The 12,753-nt window shown below is 40.7% G+C and overlaps 1 protein-coding gene across 5 annotated transcripts in view; it reads right to left on the reverse strand.

Moving 5' to 3' along the window:
* LIMS1 (LIM zinc finger domain containing 1) overlaps nucleotides 1-12,753 on the reverse strand; it is a 100,217-nt gene that overhangs the window by 30,171 nt on the left and 57,293 nt on the right. For 3 of the 5 annotated variants that reach the window (XM_056556029.1, XM_056556030.1, XM_056556028.1), the window contains exons 2-6: nucleotides 7,076-7,235; nucleotides 3,473-3,539; nucleotides 1,745-1,865; nucleotides 723-872; nucleotides 332-482 (exon numbers count right to left, since the gene is read on the reverse strand). In XM_056556029.1, the coding sequence (XP_056412004.1) occupies nucleotides 332-482; nucleotides 723-872; nucleotides 1,745-1,865; nucleotides 3,473-3,539; nucleotides 7,076-7,235 (649 nt within the window). Of the gene's footprint in view, nucleotides 1-331; nucleotides 483-722; nucleotides 873-1,744; nucleotides 1,866-3,472; nucleotides 3,540-7,075; nucleotides 7,236-11,231; nucleotides 11,519-12,753 lie in introns of those variants that run through there. The other 2 variants (XM_056556027.1, XM_056556031.1) reach the window with 2 other exon arrangements.

Here is a 12,753-nt window from a genome sequence, read left to right on the forward strand (position 1 = left end):
AATTATTATTAGATTAGAAAAATATTGCCATGAGGCGAATGTTATTTGACCTATAAATCCCAATTTAGGTGTTTTATAAATGAAGATTTGAAGTCTTTAGGCTGTATAAGCATGCTGAATATTTACTGAACCCCTTACCCATTTTTACTGCATTTTGGCATGTGTAATGTGTGTCATTTGCACAACTTTGTAAACTACTATAATTTTTGCTGCAATTTTAGGAATTTCAAAGCAAAAAACAAAGACACAAACAAGGACGCAAAAACCAAAAAAAAAACATAATAAAGCAGCACTCCAGAATTTTTTTTATCTTTTAAATTCTCCCTCTTACCTCCACATGCCATTGCTTTCCCATGGCGTTTACCACCCGACCTTCAATTGGTCTTCTGCAGGCTCCACAGATTGGAACACCCATCTTGTCATGGCAGGGCAGGCAGTAGAGTTCTCCTTTCAATTCCCGAGCATCAGCTGTAAGCTCCTTGCTAAGAAAACAAGGAATAGTCATTTACATATAAAGAGAAATACCAATATATGCTTAGATCTATCTATCCAAGAAAACAACTTAGTAGTATAAGTCTTAAGAATTTACTGTTGACGTTGGTTTATTACGTTATATATATAATCCTTATAAAAGGCCACTGATTATGCCATTTACAAAAGAATTATAATAACTACGTAGAAGAGCTACAATAAATCATAACAGTGTCGATAATGAGCCATACCCGCAGTTGGCACAGTTGAAGTGATCGGGATGGTAAGGATCATTCTTGAATATTAGTGGCTGCTCATCAATTATGGCGTGGCACTTCTGGCAGATGTATTTGCCCAGGCCTCTGGCTTTTTCTCGGTTGTGACAAGGACGGCAGAGATGTCTGAAATAATAAATGCCCTGTGTAAATTATTAATGCAACCAGCAAGTAATGCAACAGTCATAATTCATGTGGGCTATGCAGCATGTATAGCCTGCTTGGCTTGGTCACTGGATACCAGAACTCTATGGCACATGTTGTAGAGCATGTATAATCCAAGTGTGTAACTTACACTAATTGCTACACCTTTTTAAAGGAATGTATAAGGTACAGTTGTTCTGTGACCTACAAGTCCTAGACTATGCGACTAAGCTTTTAAGTAGAAACATACATTGGGTACAGTGGGACTTCTGTTACTTTAGGCCTATACTATTTTACTATTAAGTATATCTACTATACTTTACTTTTCAATGCTCTGTGCTGCTCGTCTGTCCCCAGTCTGTTCAGTTGAATTTGGATGTCAAGGGTAACATATTTTAGAGTCCTATGGCTTGTTACTTCACACTTTAGGAATGCCAGCGCATTCATTGCATGTCCTTTTCTACAGCATTATTCAGGTCCCTCTATTGTTCTGAATGGCTGCTGTTTGTGTTTTTTGTTAACAATACTCCATTTCTTCATATGGCTTCTTATATTAATATACACGTATCCAATATGCATTCTCTTTTTTTTGGTTGCACACTAATATTAGTGTGTGTTCTTATTGTTATCACACAAGATTAAACCATAAAAGGAAAGGACAATGGCAGCTGAACATCAGAGGTTACGTAGGCTGTTTGCAGAACAGATCCTTATATTACATGAAACAGGAAGAATGAATAGTATAGGAGAATTTTTTGCTTAATTTTTTTCCCTATATACCACTGTTTAGATTACACTCGCAAGGCAGCCATATAAAAGTCACTGTCTGGTCAGCCTGGGACACAGTCACTCACCTGCCTGCGTTCTTGACAAAGCCAATGTCTGCCAAGACTTGCTGACAGATATCACAGCGGAAACACTCTGGGTGCCAGCTATTATTCATTGCCTTGATAACACGGCCAATGATGAATTCACCTACAGATGGAGGAAAGGTTTACCTTTATTTACATGGCAGAAACACAAACAGCACACACTTATCCATCAATAAAACACAAATTAAAGACAATATAGTGTCATAAAATGGGGTAATAAAAACATAATCACACACAGCAAATGTCATCTAAATGCACAGATGCCTATCTAGGACTAAAAACCACTGAATGTACCTTTCTGGAAATTTTCTGGGTTCTTTGCATAAACTATATTTTGAAATAGCGAACATGTGACTTTCCTTCTTGTCTAGTGTACTAGTATATACACACATTCCTGCCCCAGTACTACTTTAATAAAAAATGTTGTGCAGAATGCTATCTAGCCTCATCCTCAATTTAAGGTGCCTGAGTAAATGTAGGAGCTACATGGTGCTTTTTCACATCTCTATTGGGAAAATTACAAGCAAAAGTTTTTTACATGTATATATAATCCTAAAAACTAGGTCACAGGTCAAAGCGTTACAGGCTTAGCTTGAAAATTTGAGGTAAAAAAAAAAAAAAAATGGGCATACCCATATCAGGCAATCATAGCAGAGATGGAAACACCCATGAGAAGGTGGCGGGCAGAGGCGGCAGAGGTTACAGAACCTGCCGATTGGGCTGTTCTACATGGTTTCTGTAACTCCTATAGAAGGGAATAGAAATTACAGAATAGGTGCAGGTCACAGTTGGATTCCTATCAGATATTTATGGTATGTGGATAAAGGTCTGTGATGGGAATGATCATCTGAACAGTTTTTTTTTATTTTTTTTTTTTTTTTTAAAGAATTAGCTGCTATGAATACCCTGATTATTATACATTAGCTACAGCATTTTAGGCCTCAACCACATTGGCATTGGGGCTCAGTTCAGGGATGATGGGGCATAAGTGGAGGAAAAAAAAAAACTACTGTAGATCAGTTTTTTCCCTCTGCAAAATATTGCATAACAACAGACAACCAGATGGAAACCAGGCAGACCCCACTCAAAGTCAATGGGACTGTCAGGACCGGCTGGTGTCAGCTGTGCAATGGACCGTTAGGCTCTGTGAACAGTTTCTGTGATGGAGCTCCGAGACAGATGTGAACTTAGAAGAGATGTGCAGGTGACCTGTCCTTAAGGGGCAAGGAAGCACCCACATGTTACATTATTGAAGATTTATTATTTTAGGAAAAGATCTTCTTAAATATCAGAGATGTGATCGATCACATCTATATCCCTAGTATATGAGCATGCATTTGATAATGCATTGCAGGCAAAATGTAGCAGAACAGGAACCATTTGTTCCAAGTAGAGTTATCAGATACAGAATAGGTTATTTCCACTGTGCATTAGCAGTCTATTTATAAAAATGAAGAAAGCCCCTGCAATATACAGCAAACATATCCTAAAACCACCATTACATGTAGTGCATGTTCAATTTATGCTTATTTGCTGTATGGGATAGCACAGAAGACTGTCCTATGCCTTAGAAGTACACAGCGTGTCATGTCCAATAACAGCTGCCAATACTAACATATTTACATGCGTTCAGTTTACCACCCTATATTTGGCAGCCACCGTAGTAGGTTAATCCTAGCTAAAAGACAGACAAGAAACAAACAAGCTTACCACACTGATGGCAACATGGGGCGAAGAGCATTTGGAAATCATGTTCACAGTACTTCCGGCCCTCAAACTGAAATACAGAATACACCATAGTCATAAGTAACTAGATCTAAATCATTTAAGGATTTATCACAATTCTTGCATTACACTGTAAGCTCATATGGGCTCAGCTTTCTCCTAGTTTAGGCTTCTGTCATTGCAGTCACTATAGCTACTTCATAACAGAAGAGACTTTTGGTTATTTATTTCCAGTCCAGGGTGGACTATACCTTGCAGTGTGCAAACAACTAATGCCTAACAGAAGTGTTGTACAGATCAGAGATGACCCATCTGGATTGGTAGTGAGTGTTTCCATGTAGGTCTATGTATATAGATTTCTAGAAGGAGGTTTTTTCTTTTAATCACAGATTAAACCACATTATATAAAAAAAAACTAATACTGACCGTGTTATTACACATATACGTGAATATATCACATTACTTTCAGAATCTATTTTTTTTAAATCAAAGCACATTACCATAAGCCAGTGTTTCCCAACCAGGGTGCCTCCGGCTGTTGCAAAACTACAACTCCCAGCATGACCGGACAACCAACGGCTGTCCGGGCATGCTGGGATTTGTAGTTTCGCAACAGCTGGAGGCACCCTTCTTGGGAAACACTGCCATAAGCATTTATGCAGGAAACATCTGTGATAACTGCTGCCACCCAGACACACTGATGTATGGCCTCTAAGGTCATTGTAAAGAAAAAAAAAAAAAACTAAGTTCACATCAGCGTTGTGATCCACCTCGTTTATTATTTTTGGTAGTTACGGTAATTCCGTAGCGGTAAATCCAGGAGCGGAATTTCTGCTGTCAGCAGCCGATTTGTTACATGCGAACGTACTCTAACCTTGTGGTGTTGGTGCATCCAAAGAAAAATACACACCCGCAGAATTCTCAATTTGTTTATTTTATTTTTATTATAATTTAATATAACTAAAACTAGATCTGCAGCAGCTATTTTCTATAGATAACCTGCAATGGACTCATCCTATGTGTAAAGTACCCTGGGTTTACATGTAGTATTTCTATAGGTATTTTATCCAACACTAGGAGTAGAACGGACACAGAGAAAAAAAACTATAATGTAAAGATCTGCACCTTTGTGTGATGGTTCCACTCCGGATATCAGCTAAAAATGCTGACCAAAATACATATTGGATTATTACTAAAAAAGGAGCTTTCATGGACAGAAGACTACATTCTTTACACTTTTTTGAAGCGGTCCAGGGAATGTTTTTGCCAATATAGTGCAGCATAGGGTATAATTAAATAATAAAGCAGCTGTATATGCTTTTGGTATATATGTGTTAGCGGAGGTGGCATGCATGGATTGTCTTTCATCTGATATAGTTTCTCACTGCAGTCCACACTGCCTTGGGGTTTGTGTATTATCACTGCATTTGCTCTAAGTAACATAAATAGATCTTCAGTCTCCTTTACTGCCTCTTACACACCCGGCAGAGCAGTGTTAGGGTCAAACAGGACACCCAAGACAATCTGCACATAGGAGGCTCAGTCAGTGTGATCACTTGTATAACTGCAGCTGGTCAGTGTATGGACTCACTATCACTGGCAGATATAGGATCTTCATGATAGAAGGGCCATAAGGATCAAAAAGGAGGGCATAGCTTAGAGAGGAGGGATCTGAAAATTATGTCATCACGTAGTTCACAAGAAGTGAGGTAACACAGGATATATCACTTCCTGTGACACAAAAAAAAACCCCACAAAAACAGACACACAACAAACCCTATCCTGGAGTATTCTTTTAAGCAAAATTTCTATTGTGTGTGAGGTAAAATAAATAAACAAAACATCTACTTATCTCCGGCTGCTCCCCCAGTGCCTCCGCTGTCCTGCTGCGGTTCCCAAAGAATTTCTCCTCCGGCTTCCCTGTGGTCAGTATTTCATTGCAGCTCAGTGAATCCCTGGCAAATCTGACGAATTGAGCCCCGACACCGGTCTTCTTCTTGGTGTCAGGATGTAATTGTTCAGACTGACGCTCAGCCAAATCACTGGCCGAGGTGGGATATCGCCGCAGCATGACTTATTTACCACAGGGAACAAAAATACTAAATCGGAGTACTCTTTTAAGCACTGAAATTTTCTGGTTGTCACACCAATGCTCACCTGACCCAACAATGAAACATTTAGATGCAGAAGAGCTGGGATAAAATAGATGACACTGCAGGAATACTGTTTGTTAACAAATGTACTAATTGTTAAAGGGCCCCATGTTTATTTTTTATTTTTTTTATAAATGTTTAAACCACTTTGGTTCAGAGAAGGGCAGATATTAAGTTTTATTTTTCCATTAACACAAAGGAAAATATACAGAAACATTTCTTTGAAACATTATTTATAAAATCAAAAAGAATGATCCCCTTCTTTCTCCCCTGCCAGTGCTCATGTACTGAAGGTGATACACTTTAGCTGGTAATAACCCCGAGTACTGTAGATAGCTTAACCTAACAAATAACAGATTGGGATTTTCAATGTAAGAAAATGGGGCATGGTAGTCTGCTATGTCAGAGAACAGCATTAAAGTACTAATGCACCAAATAAGGGCAAAACTGCTAACCACAGCATCTATTTACATAGCAGTGGAGGAGTCTCCCCTTCCAGCATGTCATCCATTGAGGAGAGGTCACAGTACATGGGAGCCTGGATGCAGAAAATGGTTATGAAACTTCTTTATCTGCAAAATGCAGGTTTCCTTAGCCTGCACCAGTATAAACATTGTACTGTGTATATGTATAAGAAATATATGCAGAAGACTATGTATTGCAGTATACGTAATATGGAACATAGTTAATAAAGAGATCAAATATTAAAGGCATGGTTTAGAATGTAACACCTGATTTACTAGATCAGTCCGCCACTAAAGCCTGCTTCCAGTAATAGACAGACAAGGAGAGCGCTCCTAGTGTGATAGCGTAATGTAAAAGAAAGGATAATAGACAAGAAAACTTGCTCACCAAGTATAGTTGTACTGCGACCAAGTACAACTATGGTGAAGGCGTGAAGTGACCCTGCAACGGGCGAAGAGCGGCAGCTGCTCCTGGACACACAGGCGAAGAAATTAAGCGGATCCCTCCAGGGAACAAACCAGGATAAAGGCAGCGCACAGGACTTCAAAGGTAAAATGGTTTATTTACCCGGCATGCCGGGTAAATAAACCATTTTACCTTTGAAGTCCTGTGCGCTGCCTTTATCCTGGTTTGTTCCCTGGAGGGATCTGCTTAATTGCTTCCAGTAATGGCCAGGTGATCCACTCATGTCCTATCTATAGCAACATCTTTGGTCCTGAATGCAATTCTATATAGCACATAGAGCATTTATTTAGATGGTCTATACAGAGCAAGCATAACTCATTTAATAATACTAATACTAATATAAGCAGCTTTTTGTCCAAACAGCATTTGCCATTTCATGTTACAACAAACAATTGCTTTTCTTTTATAAGCAAATGACGTATTTATTTGCATTTAACAAGGTGCATAAGCGTTGCATCCACAAAAGATTGGGGCAGCCCAGGGTGGTATACAAGACAATTGTTACCTCATAGAAGAGCCCTTCTGGAAACTGCTGAAAGCACTGTGCGCACACAAAGCACTGCTCGTGGTACAGCTCTCCATTACTGTTCACAATCTTCTCTGCAGGGGCAAAGCCAGACCTACAGCGCTCACACATTGCATTCGCCAGAGCATTCGCCATGTTGCTGGAAAAGGAGAGGGAAACATTAGTGAGCAGATTTTTTTTTCACCCTTAGTAAGAACAGTAGATACGCAGTGACCAACAAATGTGTAATAACTGGATATAGCGTAAAAACTAAACATGCTGGTAAACACAGAATACTTTGCTTGAATTGTTACAAATGATTGTTTAAAGTGAATCTAACAGATTGTTCACCCACAATTAACCCCATACACAGGGTTATAGTGTGTGAACAGAAGTAAAACAATGTTTTATTCACCCTGATCATTTGTCCCATTAGGGCTTATTCATACGGCAGAATTTCTGCTTGTGAAATTCTTCCTCCATGACAGTGGGCTCAGCCTATCACCGGCCGAGGCGGAACATCGCTGCGGCCGGTGATAGGCTGACGGCTGTTCGACGTTCCCATCCCCAGGAAACAAGTGAGGCCGGTACCGGACCAACGGGAGGTGAGTTAAAGTTTATTTTGTTTATTTTTTGCAGCCTGGGTATAGGGATACCGCACAGTATAGAGCAGTGGTCTCCAACCTGCGGAACTCCAGATGTTGCAAAACTACAACTCCCAGCATGCCCGGTATAGAGTATCGGTGTCGGCGGCCGCAACAAGCAGGACGAGGAGGGCAGCACATGCGGGTGACATGTGAGTAGTACCCTGATGGGGACAGCCCTGGGCTGATAATTAACTGGGGGGGGCAGAGCAGCGCTCGCAGGTCACGTAGGATTAGATCCCCGATGTGGGGACAACCCAGCGCTTTCATTCATTCCCGATGGGGAGGGGCCAAACCGGTATTGCGGTATGGGTTAAAATTCATATCGTGCAGAACAAAAAATTCGGTATTCGGTATGAACCGGTATACCGCCCAGCCCTACTCATAGCAACCAATCAGATCGCTTCTTTCATTTTTCAGAGGCCTTGTTAAAAATGAAAGAAGCGATCTGATTGGTTGCTATGGGCAATTCAGCCACTTTTCCTCTGGACAGGTTTTAATAAATCGCCCCCTATAACCCTGTGTATGGGGTTTAGTGCGGGTGAACCACCTGTGAGATTCCCTTTAAGTACACAGGTAATGCACATTCTCAATATATTTTTGTTTAAAATAAACATAGTACCTTGATTCCCAATGTGTGCCCTCTGTACTCTAGGGGGCGTAATGCCAAGTCTCATGGGGTACTTTCATTGTACCACACATTGTGTGAGCATAACCTTGCGGTTACTTTTTATGTATCTGGGCCACAAACATAAGGACACAAGTAATAGATCCTGGAGTAACGTGCAATGTCCTAAATAAGTGCCTAAGGGAAGATCATGTAAACATGAGGAGGGCACATTGGTGCTCGGACATTAGATATGCCATCACATTCCCAAGAACCATGGCATAGTGTACAGTATTTGGAAAAGCTGCCACCAATGTTAAGCATAACTACAAGATGGCAAGCTTATGGTTGGTATAGGTCATCCCTTTCTAGCACACCAACAAGAGTATCCAAGACAATGGCCCTGATACACTTGTGTGTTCCTGTCCGGTCTTGCATTTTGGATAGCCTAATAGCTCATTTCTATTTTATTCAAATAAATAGTATTTCTAAACATGAATACAATTTTTTTGTCATGATAAATAAATATATGATAGGCCTACTTTTTTTTACCATTTTAAAAACATTTCTTGATTTTTTTTATTTATTATTACTTTATTAATATTATATCAGGTTTTTGTGTCTCATTGAACCAAAATTGAGCTTGTTTCACAATGTGCGCCAGAATAGTAAATACAGTAAAAAATATAAAAGTCAGAAAGGAAAATTCAACTAAACAGAAAACCAAACCAATAATAAACCAGGGCCTTTGAGTCATTATCCAGGCTATAACTGTACAAGATGGCGATGTCCAACCAAAACAAAGCTTTAAGCTCAGCTCTCTGGTCAGGCTGCAAGAATGGCCTGTGTGTGAACAGCGACTGCCTGCTCGTAAAATGCAGCCTGGAATGGGAGAACAGCGGAAGGGACATGAATTCCAAAGTGTTTACTAAACTGCATAAATGCACCAAAAATAACCTAACGAGAGAGAAGGAGGGCTCAGTATAGGACATGTCTGTTGGCTCTGGGCACATCCAGCTATCAACACCAACATTACCTTGCACAGTATTAAAGGGGTTATCCAGGGGAAAAAAAAAATGTATATATCAACTGGCTATATCAAATTACTTCTATTGAAAAAATCTTAATCCTTTCAGTACTTATGAGCTGCTGAAGTTGAGTTGTTCTTTTCTAAGTGCTCTGATGACACCTGTCCAGAGTAGAAGCAAATCCCCATAGCCAACCTCTTCTACTTTGTGCAGTTCCCGAGATAAGCAGAGATGTCAGCAGAGAGCACTGTTGCCAGACAGAAAAGAACAACTCAACTTCCGCAGCTGATAATTATTAGAAGGATTAAGATTTTTTAATAGAAGTAATTTACAAATCTGTTTAACTTTCTGGAGCCAGTTATTTTTTCCTGGATAACCCCTTTAACTTATACAAGTACATATAAAAGTCAGTACAGGGGGGGGGAGAGGGGAGCCAAGGTAACAGTTACATCAATAGCTATAGTGTAGCAACAAGTATATTTTGTGCATTTTTAAATGTGAAAAGGTAGATTTCGTAGTACTGTCTTTCCCTATGTACAGCTGAAGTCACAGGCCTTTGTGAGAAGAGATTTTGATCTTGTGCCCCTATGACAGTGTTTCCCAACCAGGGTGCCTCCAGCTGTTGCAAACTACAACTTCCAGCCATGCTGGGAGTTGTAGTTTTGCAACAGCTGGAGGCACCCTGGTTGGGAAACACTGCCCTATATGACAACGCTTACTGTCCCTGGTGTACTTACAGGAACACTGTGCCTTATAACAATCAAGCAGGCAGATATAGGACCTAAACAGTGGTGGAGGGAAAAAAGGCACAGTATGGTGATGCCCACAAAAAAGTGGTTCAAGTCGGGCTGGGTACAACTCATGTAAACTTGTCAAGAAGGATGCCCAAATTGCAGACTGGCTGCCTACAAGACTCGGGAGGGGGAAAAGGGCACAGACACGCTCCCTTATGTAATCACCCTACTGAAACTGGCAGGTACATCGCTCACAAACGTCACCTCACTGCAAGGAACAGAGCAGCTTTGTTTGAAGCATCAAGGCACCTCACCAGCTGAGATCTAGCTGACTACTAGGAACAACGTAACAGCACATCCTAGCAGCACTCACATGGCTGATGGCTACAGCGTCCTGCACCCCAAGGATTGTGTGGTCACACTTTGTGTTAAGATGACACAAAGTGAGAGGTTTACCTGCAATACCTACTGTGCCAGTCACATATCATGTCGGTGCCCCCCAACATCCCTCCTACTGTGCTTTTAGCAAACAAATCTCTGCTATACCTATCATGTCTTCATACAGACAAGTCATGAGATGAAATTATGTTTTATAAGATCACACTTCATCTTGTACCCAGATTTATCAAACTGTGTGAGAGAAAAGTGGAGGGATTTTCCCACAACAACCAATCACAGCTCAGATAACAAGCTGTGGTAAAGTGAAAGCTGAGCTGTGATTGGCTGCTGTGGGAAAATACCTCCAGTCTTTCTCTTGCACATTTTGATAAATCTCCCCACAAGAGTTAAAGTCATAGGCACAAAGATTTGGTCATGGTTAGAAAACATGTCTTTCCAACCACATGCATGCAAAAAAAAAATGTTTTCCTGGAAATACTTTGCACCCCATCTGTACATTGTAACTACAGCACAGAGGGGGGATTCCTGCACAAACGGGGTCATTTCACAGGTATCTGCTGTGGGTCCAATGTGTTTTCTGACAGTGGGATGGTAGATTGGTGAAGGTTTCCTGCTTTTACATCCTGTTTTCCATGGAAGTTAAGAGTAAACTATTTCCCCAGAGACTGCACTTGTCATATGTTCAATTTCCAAGCCAACATGCCAGATGCACATATAAACCAGGTAAAGGCCGTCTCCACTTACAATCTGGCATAGAAGTCACAGATTTCTTTGTACACTTTAACATCGCTGCGTCTCCTCTGTAAGTTTGACACAGGTTTTTCATCCTCTCCTCCACTTTCCTGCGGGATAAAATTATCGGTGATGTCCATAGAAGGTAATTCTCCATTCTCAGGAATGTCAGGGTGCATCCTGGACTGAACTTCCATCATTTTATTTCCTGATCCAAGGTCGGAAGATCTCAGAGTTGGTAGAAGACTGTGGATCCTGGAACAAGTGCTCCACACTGTACTCTGGCAGTGTCAGGCTGACTCCTAGGGAGATACATTACAGCGCTGCCCACATTCCGGAGCACAGATTCCAACTATGGCTGTGGAGTGGAAAGCACGTCACTCTGGATAGGTGGGACTCAGCTGCTCATGCTGTTGATGTTAAAAATTCCTTCACCTCCAAAGGGTGGAAGCCGAATGCTTTATGGTTCGTCTACAGAGACATCTCCGAGTTTGTGGAATCTCCTTGTCTGCTGGAGTATACTACCAGCCCACGGGACAAGATAAACATCTAATGGTGATCGCTTCTCCTAAAGTAAGGTGGGCTCTTCTGAAATAAAAATCCACCATATTTCTTCGCCTTTAACATTATCAGTGTACTGGGGATCAGTCGTAAAACAGTATTATCAGAAAAAAAATCCCTCCATGGCTTCTCATTCCGGCCACCTGTTCTCTTTTCCTTTATATAGCACCAACATATTCCAACTAAGTAAAATGACAAGTGAGCAAATGAACAAGGAAAGAGGTCCCTGCCCCCCAGGGGCTTATATTTTAAACTCTTACTTTATGGTGCATTCACCTCTGGCCGTCCAGTGCTTGCAAAAATTATTGACTGCAGCAAATTTCAATTTGGCTAGTTGACAGGTTCGGCCCTGTGCCCCTTATGAGCCTATGCAGCTTCCTGCATGTGATGATCCAATTCAGGGAGTCTCTGGAATACTGAATAGATGTGAACACAAGCTTAATGCAAACCTGCAATCATATAAAAAGGTTGACATGTCCTAAGGACAGGTCAAAAGTTTTTATCAGTCAGTGTCTGGGTGTTCAGACCCCGACTAATCACTAGATTGAACAGGGAAGAGAAGCGCACTCTTGGCCTATGTCACCATGATCCATAGACGATCAAAACTTTTAATACGCATCACTGACATGTCAAAAGCCTTTGCCCATTTAAAGCAGGCTTATGAAGACATAGGCATCCAAATATAAAATAAAAAAGATGGCAGAATCCATTAGAACATCTCAAGATGGTCATGACTATTTATCATGTTTTTTACATTCAGCATATACACTGGGTAAAGCTACGGACATATATATGTGACAAAGGATGTGAGTGTCACCAGTCTCTCAGACAATTATGGTTTCCTTTCAATAGCTTTTCATGTTCTTTACATTAAATGGAAGCAGTCTCTTCAGCAGCTATTTTAACTTGTCACATAGGCCATCATGCCATATGTTTAATGGACATATGAATAGTAAAGATAAGAATAATAAAG

Source organism: Hyla sarda, chromosome 2 (assembly GCF_029499605.1).
Source record: "Hyla sarda isolate aHylSar1 chromosome 2, aHylSar1.hap1, whole genome shotgun sequence".
NCBI lineage: Eukaryota > Metazoa > Chordata > Amphibia > Anura > Hylidae > Hyla > Hyla sarda.